Source organism: Salvelinus namaycush, chromosome 2 (assembly GCF_016432855.1).
Source record: "Salvelinus namaycush isolate Seneca chromosome 2, SaNama_1.0, whole genome shotgun sequence".
Lineage (NCBI taxonomy): Eukaryota > Metazoa > Chordata > Actinopteri > Salmoniformes > Salmonidae > Salvelinus > Salvelinus namaycush.
Window position 1 is genome coordinate 32878830 of NC_052308.1, and position 15659 is coordinate 32894488.

The following is a 15659-nucleotide window of genomic DNA, read 5'->3' on the forward strand; positions in this document are numbered from 1 at the left end:
ATGCTTTGTAAGTAGGAAAACCTGCAAAATCGGCAGTGTATCAAATACTTGTTCTCCCCACTGTATATGTCCTTAGAAGCTGTGTGAATATAAAGTCACTGCAACCTTTAATGGCTGCACCAGACCAGTTGGTGGCACTATAAAATGGATATATAGAATGGCGCTGGAGGGATTAGCAGCTCCTGACCAATTGTATTTTTGTGTTTTTTTGTGCTGATCTTAACTTTTTTTGTTCATAATGTTTCCGGCATCAGTTCCTATGACCGAAAAGAGCTTCTGGACATCAGAACACTGATGACTAGCCTCAATTTGGATGAGGATTTCTACTTCAATGAGTCAGCGACGAAGGACATACTGCTCATCCCGGACCAGGCCCATATCCCTGACAATCGAAAAAGGAAGAGCCTACATTATACAGGCCGGCGTGCGGGATACATGATGAGTCTACGTCGGCAAGTGAATAAACCGCCTCTACCCACGTTCTATTGGTGAACGTGCAATCACTGGAGAATAAAGTGGACGAGCTCCGTTCAAGACTATCCTATCAACGTTATCTGAAGAACTTTAATATCCAATGTTTCTCCCAGAAGTGGCTGAACAAGGATATGGAAATATAAATCTAGCTGTTTTTTCTATACATCAGCAGGACAGAACGGCAGCATCAGGTAAACTCAAGGGGGGTGGTGTGTGTCTCTTTGTTAACAACTGGTGCGCAATCTCTAATTTTAAGGAAGTTTTGAGGTTCTGCTCACCTGAGTTAGAATACCTCATGATAAGCTGTATAACATACTATTTACTGCTGCTGGCACTAAGACTGCACTCAACATAGTGTCACGGTTTTCTAACGTAGAACCCAGAAGCAGACCAGGACAAGGAGAGTAAGACGAAGGTGAGTATTTATTTACAAGTTTAAGCGTAGAGATAGAAAGATCCAGGTAGCGGAGCGGGCAGCGGAGTTGAGTTGAGGGGATTGAATTGGCAGATCCAATGGAGTAACAGAAGCCACCGACGACCAGGTAGGGATGGAATGAGTGTTCCGGGTGAATGACTGTAGACAGAGAGAACGGAGGTAAGTTCAAGGCAAGCAAGACGTACAAAACAACAAAACAAACTCTATCAAAATGGAGGCTGATATGCTGGCACGACATACTGTTCATGGCTAACGATCCGGCAGGGAATGGATGTCAGGTCAGAGCTTATGAAGTGGAGGGATAATGATCAGGACCAGGTGTGCAGATAGCTGATGGGATACAGGTGCGGGTAATCAGAGATCTCCCAACTAGCTACGTCTTCCGCCAACCAGACAGGGTGCGTTCCAGGACACCGGAAAAACACAGGCAAAAACAGACTCAGGAAACGGGATTCGTGACAGTACCCCCCCCTCCGACGAACGCCACCGGGCGGACTACCCGGAGCGCCAGGGTGGAGGCGGTAGAAGTCACGAAGCAGGTCAGCATCAAGGATCTGACGCCGAGGAATCCAACTCCTCTCCTCTGGGCCATATCCTTCCCAATCCACGAGATACTGGAACCCTCGACCCCGCCGTCTGGAGTCCATGATGCGGCGCACCGTGTAGACAGGACCACCTCCGATCATCCGAGGAGGAGGAGGAGGGGGCAACAGAGGACTGAGGAGAACCGGCTTGAGGCAGGAGACATGAAAGGTGGGGTGTACTCTAAGCGTTGCAGGCAACTTCAGTCGAACCACAACAGGATTAATGATTCTCTCCACCACAAACGGACCAATGAACTTGTGACAGTTTCCTCGACTCAGTCCGTAGAGGAAGATCCCGTGTAGCCAACCAAACCTTATCTCCGACGGTATAAGCGGGGGCAGGAATACGGCGACGATTCGCCTGGATCTGATACCGGTCAGAAACTCTAAGGAGGGCCTTCCTGGCCCGATGCCAGGTCCGGTGGCAACGACGAATGTGGGCCTGGACAGAGGGAACCGAGAGATCCCTCTCCTGAGAAGGAAACAAGGGAGGTTGGTAACCATACAGGCACTGGAAGGGAGACATCCCAGTGGCAGATGAAGGGAGAGTATTATGGGCATACTCGACCCATGGTAACTGAGAGGACCAAGAGGTGGGATCAGAGGAGACAAGACAGCACAGCGTGGACTCCATCTTCTGGTTGGCTCTCTCCGCCTGACCATTAGATTGGGGGTGAAAACCCGATGTGAGACTGACTGTAGCTCCAATGGCCAAACAGAAAGATCTCCAGACAGCAGAGGTAAACTGAGGACCACGGTCAGAAACAATGTCACTGGGCAATCCGTGGACCCTGAAAACCTCCCTAACAAGGATCTCGGACGTCTCAGTGGCAGATGGAAGCTTGGAGATGGGGACAAAGTGAGCGAACTTGCTGAATCTGTCCACAATGGTCAGAATGACTGTGTTCCCACCAGAAGAGGGCAACCCCGTGACAAAGTCCAGGGCCAGATGCGACCAAGGTCGCCGGGGAATAGGTAGGAGGTGAAGAAGCCCAGAGCTGGGCCGATTGGTACTCTTATTCTGCGCACAAACAGGACAAGCGGCAACAAACCTCCGGGTATCTTCTCCCATGGCAGGCCACCAAAAACGTCTGCGCAGTAGCGCCATAGTCCGGGCAACGCCAAGGTGACAAGCTATCTTGCTGGCGTGGGACCACTGAAGGACATCAGAACGGACCGACTCAGGCACGAACAACCGACCGGGTGGACCGTTACCGGGGCCGGGCTGCGTCCGAAGGGCCGCCATCACATCCTCCTCAATCCTCCATGTAACGGCTCCCACGACAAGGTTCTGGGGAAGAATCGTCTCAGTCTTGGCCCCACTCTCCTCCGTCTTGGAGAACATCCGGGACAAGGCGTCCGCCTTGCCGTTCTTCGACCCAGGTCGGAACGTCAGGGAAAAATTGAAACGTCCAAAAAACAAAGCCCACCTGGCCTGACGGGAGTTGAGACGTTTAGCCGATTGCACGTAAGCCAGATTCTTGTGGTCAGTCCAGACCACAAACGGTTGCTCCGCTCCCTCCAACCAGTGACGCCACTCCTCCAAGGCAAGCTTCACAGCGAGAAGCTCCCGGTTACCCACATCGTAGTTTCTCTCAGCTGGTGAAAGACGACAAGAGTAGAAGGCGCAGGGATGGAGTTTACCGTCAGTGGAGCTACGCTGGGACAGGATGGCGCCCACCCCCACATCAGACGCGTCCACCTCAACAACAAACTGACGGGAAGTGTCAGGTTGAGAGAGAATCGGGGCGTTGGTGAATCGGCTCTTCAAGTTCAGAAATGCTCGGTCTGCCTCAGGAGTCCAACAGAAAGTTCTGGTGCAAGACGTCAGAGCAGTTAAAGGGGCGGCCACCCGGCTGTAATCACGGATAAACCTCCGATAGAAGTTCGCAAACCCCAGGAATCTCTGGAGCTGCAATCTCGTACCGGGCTGGGCCCAATCCCGAACCGCCCGAACCTTCTCTTGGTCCATCCTGATCTCTCCCCTGGAGATGATGTACCCGAGGAAGGACGTAGTGTGGGCGTGAAAATCACACTTTTCAGCCTTCACGAACAGGCGGTTCTCCAATAACCGCTGCAGGACCTGCTTAACATGCTGGATGTGGCTGGAAAGCTCCTTGGAGAAAATAAGGATGTCATCCAGGTAAACGAACACAAACAGACCGATCATATCCCTCAGCACGTCATTCACCAAACCTTGGAACACTGCTGGAGCGTTGGAAAGTCCAAACGGCATCACCTGATACTCGAAATGTCCCATAGGTGTATTGAACCCAGTCAACCACTCGTCCCCCTCTTTGATCCGAACCAGATGATACGCATTGCGTAGATCAAGCTTCGTAAACACAGTAGCACCCTGTAAAGAGTCGAAAGCGGAGCTCATCAAGGGCAAGGGGTACTTGTTCTTGACCGTAATATCATTCAACCCCCGATAATCAATACACGGTCGAAGAGAGCCATCCTTCTTACTCACAAAAAAAAATCCAGCTCCCAGGGGTGATGACGAGGGACGAATGAGACCTGCAGCCAGAGACTCCTTTATGTAGGTCTCCAGGGCTTCCCGCTCAGGTCGAGAGATACTGTATAACCGTCCCTTGGGAAAGGCAGCTCCAGGGAACAGATTAATCGCACAATCATAAGGTCGGTGGGGAGGAAGTGACTGAGCCTTCTGCTTACTGAACACCTCACCCAACTCGTGATATGTTTCAGGAACCAGGGACAAATCAGGAGGAGCAGACTCACTGACCCGACTGGGGACAGCCTGAGAACAGGCAGTCCTGAGGCAGTTAGCATGGCACTCAATGCTCCAACTAGTTACTTTTCCAGTCACCCAATCGAACAAGGGATTGTGTTCTCTTAGCCAGGGGTATCCAAGAACCAGAGGAACATGGGGGGAAGGCAAAATGAAAAAAGAAATAACCTCTGAATGATTCCCCGACAACAACATCTTAACCGGTTCAGTCCTCATAGTGATCCGTGCCAGACTACTGCCGTTCAGAGTGGTTGCTTCAATGGCTTCCGGTAATTGCTCCTTGGAAAGCCCCAGCTGTTCCACTAAGTCGGCATCAATGAAGCTGTCATCGGCACCTGAATCGATGAAAGCGTTAATCGCTAAACTCTGATTCTTATTTATGAGGGTAGCAGGAAAATGAGGTCTGACAGGGCTCTTGAGAGGTTGAAACTGGCTCGCTAACAAACCTCCCAAACTTAACGAGCCGAGCAGTTTAACGGGCGCTGAGGACAAACGGAGATGTAATGTTCCGAGCTACCACAGTAGAGGCAGCTGTTGGTCTCATGTCTACGTTGGCGCTCGTCCTTAGTTAACCCGTGCCGCCCCACTTGCATAGGTTCAGGATCTGGCGGCAGGACTCCTCCACTAATCCCGTGTGGGGAAACATGATTAACACCTTCTGGTCCACCTCCTGACCCGAATGGTAACCGAGTAGCTGATTGATTGGACGGGACCCACTGCTTCTCCCTCCTCTCTCGAACTCTGTTATCCACCCTAATAGCTAATGCGACCAAACTGTCCAGGTCACAAGGCTCCGGATAGGAGATCAGCTCATCCTTGAGTTGCTCCGACAACCCCTGGTAAAAAGCCGCTTGTAGTGCCTCCTCATTCCACCCACTCTCCACAGCCAATGTCCGGAACTCAATCACAAAGTCTGCCACGTAACGAGCTCCTTGCCGAAGAGAGAACAAACGCTTAGCTGCGTCCTTACCTCGGACTGGATGGTCAAAAAGTTCTCATCTCTGCCGTGAACTCCTGGTATGACGCCATGCAGGTGTCCCTGTTGTTCCCAAACAGCTGAAGCCCATTCCAAAGCTCTACCACGCAGCAGTTCAATAACAAAAGCTATCCTAGCCTTGTCTGTGGCGTAAGAGTGGGGCTGCAGATCAAACACTAAACCACACTGCATAAGAAATGAACGGCATCTTCCCAAATCCCCTTCGTACTTATCAGGCGTCGGTACCTTGGGCTCACGGAAGGAAACCGCTCCAGAAGCGGCAGGTGAGAGGGGTGAAACAGGTGGTGGAGAGTCCGTCGGCAAACTGAGCTGATCCTGGATACTCGTCAAGCTAGCAGAGAAGTTCCGGACTGAAATCGCTATCTCCTGTAGCGCCGTGCTGTGTTGTCCCAATATCTTCTCCTGATGGGTAATGGCATGGCGAACGGATTCCAGGTCCGCTGGGTTCATTCCTGGCCGGATCGTTCTGTCACGGTTTTCTAACGTAGAACCCAGAAGCAGACCAGGACAAGGAGAGTAAGACGAAGGTGAGTATTTATTTACAAGTTTAAGCGTAGAGATAGAAAGATCCAGGTAGCGGAGCGGGCAGCGGAGTTGAGTTGAGGGGATTGAATTGGCAGATCCAATGGAGTAACAGAAGCCACCGACGACCAGGTAGGGATGGAATGAGTGTTCCGGGTGAATGACTGTAGACAGAGAGAACGGAGGTAAGTTCAAGGCAAGCAAGACGTACAAAACAACAAAACAAACTCTATCAAAATGGAGGCTGATATGCTGGCACGACATACTGTTCATGGCTAACGATCCGGCAGGGAATGGATGTCAGGTCAGAGCTTATGAAGTGGAGGGATAATGATCAGGACCAGGTGTGCAGATAGCTGATGGGATACAGGTGCGGGTAATCAGAGATCTCCCAACTAGCTACGTCTTCCGCCAACCAGACAGGGTGCGTTCCAGGACACCGGAAAAACACTCCAGGATAGAACACAGGCAAAAACAGACTCAGGAAATGGGATTCGTGACACATAGGGCCATAAACAAACAAGAAAATGCTCACCCAGAGGTGGCGCTCCTAGTGGCCCGTGATTTTTAATCAAAGAAAAACTGAAATCCGTTGTACCTCATTTTTACCAGCATGTCACCTGTTCAACTACAGGCGGAAAAAAATCTAGATCACCTTTAATCCACAAACAGAAACACACACAAAACTCGCCCTCGCCCTCCATTTGGCAAATCTGACCATAACTCTACCCTCCTTATTCCTGCGTACAAGCAAAAACTCAAACAGGAAGCACCAGTGACGCACTCAACAGTGACGAGCTCAATACAGAAGTGGTCCGATGAAGCGGATGCTAAGCTACAGGACTGTTTCGCTAGCACAGACCGGAATATGTTCCGGGATTCATCCTATGGCATTGAGGATTTTACCGGCTTCCTTAATAAGTACATTGACAACGTCGTCCCCACAGTGACCGTACATGCATATCCCAACCACAAGCCATGGATTACAGGCAACATCCACACTGAGCTAAAGGCTAGAGTTGCTGCTTTCAAGGAGCGGGTCTCTAATCCGGATGCTTATAAGAAATCCCGCTATGGCCTCCGACAAACCATCAAACAGGCAAAGCGTCAATACAGAAGTAAGATCCAATCTTACTACACCGGTTCTGACGCTGGTCGGATGTGGCAGGGCTTGCAAACTATCTCTATACCAGGCGGTGTCAGAGGAAGGCCCTAAAAATGCTCAAAGACTCCAGCCACCCAAGTCATAGACTGTTCTCTCTGCTCCCGCACGGCAAGCGGTACCAGAGCGCCGAGTTTGAGACCAAAAGGCTCCTGAACAGCTTCTACCCCCAAGCTATTAGACTGCTGAACAGTTAATCAAATGGCTACCCGGACTATTTTCAATGACCCCCTTTTTATTAGCACTGACTCTCTAGCACTGGCTCTATGCACACTTACTGGACTCTAACAACCCCCCCCCCCCCCCCCCCCCGCCGCGCACGCACGCACAAACACACACACTACATATGCTCACATACACACAAGCGCATGTTAAGCACATGTACGCCCCACACACACTCACACATTGACACACTTTCACACTCTTTACATACGCTGATCCTAACCTGTTTATTATATTTGCCTGATTGCCTAGTCACTTTTACCCCTATCTTCATTAACATTTTACCTCAATTACCTCAACTGCCTCGTACCACTGCACATTGACTCTGTATATAGCCTCATTATAGTTAGATTATTTTGTCACTATTTCCTTTTTATTTGGACACTTTTTCTTACTTTTTAACTCTGCATTGTTGGGAAAGGGCTCGTAAGTAAGCATTTCACGATAAAGTCTACACTTGTTGTATTAAGCACATGTGACAAACAACAATTTATTTGATTTATAGATGTCATTGGCACAAATGGCACCATAGGATACTAGAGCAATAACTATTGATCAATTGGACTTTGCAAATGAATGTTAGATTTAAATTATGCAGATGAACAATTTGTGATATTGTGATTAGTATATCTATGATCAAATATTGTTGCCCTATTATGTCATCTGAATGTAGTGAAAAGTGGATATTTTATTCGGGAAAATTAGATACCAGAAGTCCTGCCGCCCGCGCATTCAGCTTATTACAGCTGTGAGAGTATATTGAAGTATTGTAATGTGGAGTGTACCAACTTAGATTTGAATAATTTACACAAATGAAGTCCCAGAAGAAAAAAATTACTGCAATACAAATGATAAATTATGGAGTGCTTACTTTTTTATCCAACTGATCTTGTGTCCCTTCTGGCATCTAGTGATGTGCAGTTCGCAAATGATTCATCATATTTTTACTAACTCAAGAGTCATGATTCGTTCTTTTGGAGTGACTCGTTTGTTTTAGTCGTTCGTTTGACCTGCTGGGCGCAATGCAATGAGTCCTAAAGCAGGATTGATACATGCTCTTCCGACTCAGCAGCTCCAGAGACGTGTATGTTTAAATACATGTTCAGAACTGATAATTGATTCCATGGTTTAAGGATTGCAATTAATTGATTATTAAATGTTATGATGCACACAGCTTTGTAAAACCAAAACATCTGCTCAACGAACTCGAGAACGAAATGTTTGGTGGGCTGCAGTTCGCAAATGATATTGTAGCGACCCGCACAGACAGCGGTGTGTTATGTGGTAGGCTATTAGTGGGTTGTGTTGTACTTACCAGTGTTTGCGGGGTCCGACATGCCAATCAACCTGCTATCTGCCAATCACGGGGATGCCTGGAATGTTCTGATGCCGGGCATCCTGGTGGTTGGCGGAGTGGCGTGGAGGGGGGTTGGGCAGGGAGATGGAGCATTGGAAGTTAAGACCAGGTTTAGCCATTGTTCTCTCTCTTACGTCTGGGCTTCACAAGAGAAGGTCACGGTTGGCTTGTGGGGTATCTTTCGTTTATTTGGCATGGGCTACGGCCAAACAGTAGCCTGTGTAAAGTTGGGTTAATAAACCGTCAATTCGTAAACTCAACCCTCTGTCTGGACAATTGTTCCTTTATGATCTAGTCAGGTCATTACAATATTGTGCTTATCACCCTCATGGCATTCAAGCAATGCATTTCATCAAGAGTCGATCACAATCTAGTCCGGTTGTAGCCACAATTAGACCTTGTTTCAAATGTATCAAGAAGTAATCTTATTTGTATGCCGAGCAATCAACTAATGTAGCCTACATCGTTCAAAAAGCACACTATTGCAAGTCTCAGTCACAAATGACAGCTCCAATAAGCCCCCTATGGTGAACGATATGTGAACAAGTTTTCAGTTCATCGTTCGCCGGTAGAGATCCTATGTGCTCTAGGCATTACTGACTCAAATTAATTTTATTTTGACTGAACGAATCGAAAAGATCAGAGTCAGTAAAAAGAGACAAACTTGACATCACTACTGTCATCCTGTCACGCCCTGACATTAGTTATCTATGTTTTCTTTATTATTTTGGTTAGGTCAGGGTGTGATGAGGGTGGGTATGCTTGTTTTGTATTGTCTAGGGTTTTTTGTATGTCTATGTGTAGTTGCCTGTCAGCACTCATTTGTATAGCTTCACGGTTTGTTTTGTTATTTTTGAATTAGTGTTCATTCTTATAATAAAGATGATGTTCGCATACCACGCTGCGCCTTGGTCTCCTCCTTTTAACGGCCGTGACAGAAGAACCCACCACAAAAGGACCAAGCAGCATGAAAAGGAGGAGCAGCATTTTATGGAGAAATGGACCTGCGAGGAGATACTGGATGGAGCAGGACCCTGGACGCAGGCGGGGGAGTATCGCCGTCCGAAGGAAGAAATAGAGGCAGCGAAAGCAGAACGGCGATATTACGAGGAGAAATACAAACAAGGCAAGCACGAGAGGCAGCCCCAATAATTATTTTGGGGGGCACACGAGGAGATTGACTGAGTCAGGTTGGAGACATGAGCCAACTCCTCGTGCTTACCGTGGGGAGCGTGTGACTGGTCAGGCACCGTGTTATGCAGAAATGCGCACGGTGTCTCCAGTTCGCATTCATAGCCCGGTGCGCTCTATTCCAGCTCCTCGCATTTGCCGGGTTAGAATGGGCATCCAGCCAGGACGCATTGAGCCAGCTCTACGTTCCAGATCTCCAATGTGTCTCCACGGCCCAGTGTATCCTGTGCCTCCTCCCCACACTCGCCCTGAGGTGCGTGTCCTCAGCCCGGTACCACCAGTTCCAGCACCACGCATCAGGCCTCCAGTGCGCTTCCACAGTCCAGTACAGCCTGTGCCTCTTCCCCGCACTCGCCCTGAGGTGCGTGTCCTCAGCCCGGTACCACCAGTTCCGGTACCACGCATCAGGCTTCCAGGGCGCTTCCATAGTCCAGAGCTTCCAGCGACAGTACCCAGTCCAGAGCTTCAGGCGACAGTACCCAGTCCAGAGCTTCCGGCGACAGTACCCAGTTCAGAGTTTCCGGCGACAGTACCCAGTCCAGAGCTTCCGGTGACAGTACCCAGTCCAGAGCTTCCGGCAACAGTACCCAGTTCAGAGCTTCCGGCGACAGTACCCAGTCCAGAGCTTCCGGCGACAGTACCCAGTCCAGAGCTTCCTGACTTTTAAGCTGTATTTTTGTTCACAAAACGTACTAACATCGGTACACATATAATCCATGGTATACAAGAATGTACCCTTATTCTCTTGGGACATTCATTGGGACCTTTTCATCTGCAGACAGGGTTTTACGGCTCTCTGTACCTCAGGACGGAAAACATCACAAAGTTAACAGGCTGCATTATACTCAAATTAGAAAGCGCTGAATATTATGTTGCTATATCTTTCTGTCCTCAGTTTTTCTTGCTAAGGATTGGAACTGGAGAATATTTTCATAATGTCCTCCCACAAAGGTACCCGGTCTATCCAGAGTATCCTACTCTCCCTTCTGACAGCTGTAACTGCTAGCTAATCCTTTCACACTCTTCCATGGCTGTTAGCTAGCTACCTAGCTACAAATGCATTTAGAGTTACAACAAGATATTATATTAGCTAGCTATCTTGATATAACTCTAAATACAACAAACAATTCTGAATATCAACCTGCAATAAAGCAGGCTGGGAAAGATGGTAATGATGGGCGTGGTTTTGAGCAAACATACTTTTGTAATTTTTCTCAACAAACTTGTTCAAATTAGCTCACATAGAGCAGAGTATGTTGAGTAAACACAACACGTTATCTCAAATTCTTGTCCATTTGAAGTCCACTATACTCACATATTTAGCTGATTAAGCCATTGGTTAAATTGGCTTTTTTTCAGTGTTACCTTCCAAAGGCAATCATGAATGTGTCATTTTTGCTCACATCAAGTTTGTTGAGTAGCTTACATTCTTGTCCCTTTGAAGTCCACTCAACTCACAGAATAATAATGATTAAGGAATTTTTTAAGTTGGCTTTTTTACAGTGCATGTAATTAGAGTAAAATACTGTAAAATAAAAAAACACATCTCCCTCAATGAATTTAATTAATTCATTAATTCATTACAATTACAGTAGCATTTACTTGTTTATGGTATAATACTGTGTGTCATTGGTTACTGTACTTACTTGCCACTAGCTGCCGGTACTGTCAAATTCACAGCAACCCCTTTACAGTCTAAATTGCACCCTTGAATTGAAATTCAATGAATCTCCTGAATTTAGGTGGGGTTGACCCCAACCCTGTGTGTTACAGTGGTAGCTTGACCCTAGGCTCTGACTGTTAACCTCTTTCTCTCTTTGCACTTACAGGTTTTCACTGGTATCTTTGCTGGTGAGATGTTTGCCAAGCTGGCTGCCATGGATCCATACTACTACTTCCAGGAGGGCTGGAATTGTTTTGACAGCTTCATCGTGACCCTCAGTTTAGTCGAGCTGGTATTAGCTGACATTGAGGGTCTGTCTGTGCTCAGGTCATTCCGATTGGTGAGTAAGAAAAGTGGTGTGGACTGGAATGAGGGAGCATAATGATAACCATCTATGACATTGATGTCCAGACAGTTTACCAATGGTGGGGTGAAGGGTTCACTCTGCAGCAGAGTTAGCTTGACTTGACTAATGCTCAAATTCTCAAACAGTATGATTAACCACCTCAAATCTGTCTCTCCTACCCTCCCTCCCTCTCTGTCTCTTGTCTAGCTGAGAGTGTTTAAGCTGGCCAAGTCGTGGCCCACACTCAACATGCTCATCAAAATCATTCATTCTTCTGTGGGAGCCCTGGGAAACTTGACCTTGGTGCTGGCCCTTATCGTCTTCATCTTCGCCGTGGTTGGCATGCAACTGTTTGGAAAGAACTACAAGGACTGTGTTTGTAAGATCGCAATAAGCTGTAAGCTGCCCCGTTGGCACATGAATGACTTCTTTCACTCATTTCTCATGGTGTTTCGAGTTCTGTGCGGGGAGTGGATCGAGTCCATGTGGGACTGCATGGAGGTGGCCGGCCAGAACATGTGCATGATCGTCTTCCTGATGGTCATGGTTATAGGCAACTTGGTGGTAAGAAAAACAACAATTGAAATATCCATAATCGAGTAGCAGTTTCTTGCATACCCTACCTGTGAAGATCAGGCCTCTCTTCACTTAGTGAATTGGAAGCAAGTAGCATTTCTGCATCCACATCCACATGTAACTATGGTTTGTGCATTATAATTTTGGTCTGGTGAAGCCTGATATCAGTTAGTTTGCGGTTAGTGACACATCTGCTAAGACCTGCTCTCTGTGCACGGCCCTCTCCCCAGGTGTTGAACCTTTTCCTTGCCTTGTTGCTGAGCTCGTTCAGCGCAGACAACCTGGCACCTTCAGACGATGATGGAGAACAGAACAACCTGCAAATAGCCGTCGGTCGAATAAAGACGGGGATTGCCTGGGCCAAGGTCTTTGTAGCCGAGGTTATGAAGAAGGTATGCTGTGATGACATGTCCTCTATGTTCTGTTATGTATGACATCACTCTGATGTCATTGTGGTGTTGTTTCTGTGTTGTTTTAACAACACCAAGACAAACTCTTTCACAATGTACTTGAACATCAGTATTTGTTTCCTGACTGATTTTAAATCTGATTCTGAATCCAAATCTGATTCTGATTGCAAGGAGGAGGAAGAAGCAGAGGATGAGCAGAAGCATCTTGATGAGTTTGACGAGAAGCTTAACTGCATCGCAAACCAGAAGGGCATAGACATCAACCGCGAGCTGGACTACATCAATGGCACTACCAGTGGTATTGGCAGCAGCGTGGGCAAGTACATGATCGACGAGGACCACATGTCTTTCATCCACAATCCCAACCTGACCGTGTGCGTTCCCATTGCGGTCGGGGAGTCAGACTTCGATAATCTCAACACCGAGGACTTCAGCAGCGAGTCGGATGTGGAGAACAGCAAAGACGTGAGTATGGAGGGATGGGTGTGATATATTCTTTCTATGCTATTTAAAAATAGAAATGGTTGGGGCATGGGGTTATATAAGAGGGGAGGTTGATGGTTGAGGAAGGTGGTTAATCGGAAAATGGGAAGGGGGGTTTTGGGTGCTTGATTAGGTGGAAGGTTTGACGGAGTTCTGTTGGAGGTTTAGGATAAGTTGTGAATTGAGTTGTTGAGACCTTATCAAATATAGTGGTTACATCATTTTCTATGAATTGGAGTGCATTACCATCCACTCCTCTAAGATCGCTCATACTTCTGACTTCTTATATGTTTTTTGTATGTTTTCACATATTCTATATGCATTAACTAGCTTCGAGTAGCTGAATATGTCTTCCCTACATAGCCGCAAAAGTGTGACAGATTCATATTTCTCAAAAACAACTTTATTTCAAAGGAGTGCTATACTGCACATGTGCAGTTTGGCACAGCTCGTTAACTTGAGATGATCACGTGTTTCTACGTAGCTAGCTTGGTGACCATTACACTGCTAGCTAGCGTGATCAAGGGTTTGTATTGGAATGGCAGTTAGAAATGTCTCTTTCTGTACAGAATTTCTTTGATTTAGCTAAATCTTACCTAACGAAACACGCTAGTTAGCTATCTAGCACAACTAACACAATGTATTTTGCAAACCTAGATAGCTAGGTACTGAAACAAATGCAACGGATCTGTAACTCAAATCAGAAATCACAACAGGATTAGCTTATACTAATCAAAAGATACAGTTATTTTAGTAATCGCATCGTCTTTCACAAGTTGAACCGTGGCTAATGTGTTTGCCTTTATCCGTCACCGGCTCTCCTGATGAGTAGAAGGAGGTAATGTATACACTTTTGTTAGCAAATGCAAGCTACAATACGCCAATGATGAGACTGTGACCATAGAAATATAACTCCTAGAGGTGGAATAGCCCCTCAGACCATGGCAATTTGACAGCCCCTTATGGGTACACTCAATATGGCTGACATTGTATGCTTAATTGCCACGTTAACATGGAATGTTCATTAAAATGATGCTGTGGCTTTATAATGTCAATTGTGTTGACTGTTAATAAAGCACAAATTGAATGCTGTACTTCCAGCTTTATTTTCTGATCATGGGTACCATTGACTTGGATGTCCGTTCTAGGAATTATATTTCTATGACTGACTTTGAAGGTAATGTATAGCTACATTTATGTTAGCTAATACAAGCTACAATACGGTAGTGATGAGAAAGAATGACTTTGTGACTAAATAGGATTTAGCAAGGTGTGTCAACAAAGTGCTTACTTTCACTTGCGCATCTTCTAATGGTTAACTAGAAATAGTTAACACACTCCAGAAAACGAATCAATCAGAGGAAATATTTATTCCTTTTTGCAAAACATTATGCCTCAAGCTTATTATTGCGTTTGCACCCACTACTAACCAGGGGTTGGAACCATTATGGTTTCGTTCTGAACAGAACCATTATTTTTTCTTACCGTTCCACTGTTCCGAACAACAAAATAAAGTTTTGAACCGGATCGAACCAAAAAAAAGTACCGGTTTATATTGTTCCTTTCTATTCTTTTTTAATCCTCTGAAACCGTCATTTATTTACATTTAGCTCGACATTAAATTACTTCACCAATTAGTGCGGATAGAGCAGCTTGCTATGGAGCGGGTAAGCAATTTAATCTCTATAGGAAAGTCTTTAAGAGCAAATTGTATTTTGCCGTAAAAGCATGGTAAAATCATAATGAAAGACAAACACACACACACACTGTGGTGCCAGTCACAGTGTAGGGCGCGAGATGCAACTGACATTTTGCAGATGACGAGAGCACGAGAGAGGAAGGAGGAAGCTTGCCTTGAAGCGCTGGGCACATTGCTACGGGAGCAGCACCACCTGAAAAAATTGTATTAGTAAAACAATTATTTTTTCACAAAAGTAGTGCGCTGGGCCTTTACTAGTCCTGAATTAGCGAGGGGATTTTTTTTTTTCAGCACCATGCTTGTAATGTCGGCAGTAGGCTACAGTAACCTATGCTTCAGAGGGGAGGGGCAGATAGCCTACACACAAGTATACCCACTGGCAAAGATTTCCAGCCGGTAGGCAGACGCTGGAATAAGTTTCTGAGTGGCAGTGAGGGCTTTGCATTGGCGCTTTGTTGCGATTTTTGTGGGACTGGAAAAAATGACCAGAATGTAATAGAAAGTTATTAACCGCTTCCCATGCTTTTAAAATAACGGTTATGTCCTGGAACAGTATAGATCACTTTAGTTTCAGGTTAGGGTTCTGTTCCTCAAATCCTTTCCTTCTTTTCCAGTTTTCGGTTCTGTTCCCTGAACTGGTTCCAACCCTTGCTACTAACCACTATTGTTATCCAGCATATTCATTTTAATTAGTGTGCTTGCTTCAGCAAGATCCCTACTGTTAAATAGCTGATGCAATCGCTCAAATTTTCTTCAGGAAATTTACCTTTTCTAGTTATAGATGT

General features: G+C 46.4%; 1 protein-coding gene across 2 annotated transcripts in view; it reads left to right on the top strand.

The window, feature by feature from the left end:
• The window catches only part of LOC120061588 (sodium channel protein type 8 subunit alpha-like), a 105439-nt gene that overhangs the window by 54771 nt on the left and 35009 nt on the right, over positions 1-15659 (top strand). For both annotated transcript variants that reach the window (XM_039011499.1, XM_039011507.1), the window contains exons 14-18: positions 11527-11700; positions 11914-12270; positions 12513-12674; positions 12864-13157; positions 15374-15376. In XM_039011499.1, coding sequence (XP_038867427.1) covers positions 11527-11700; positions 11914-12270; positions 12513-12674; positions 12864-13157; positions 15374-15376 — 990 coding nt within the window. The remainder of the gene's footprint in view (positions 1-11526; positions 11701-11913; positions 12271-12512; positions 12675-12863; positions 13158-15373; positions 15377-15659) is intronic.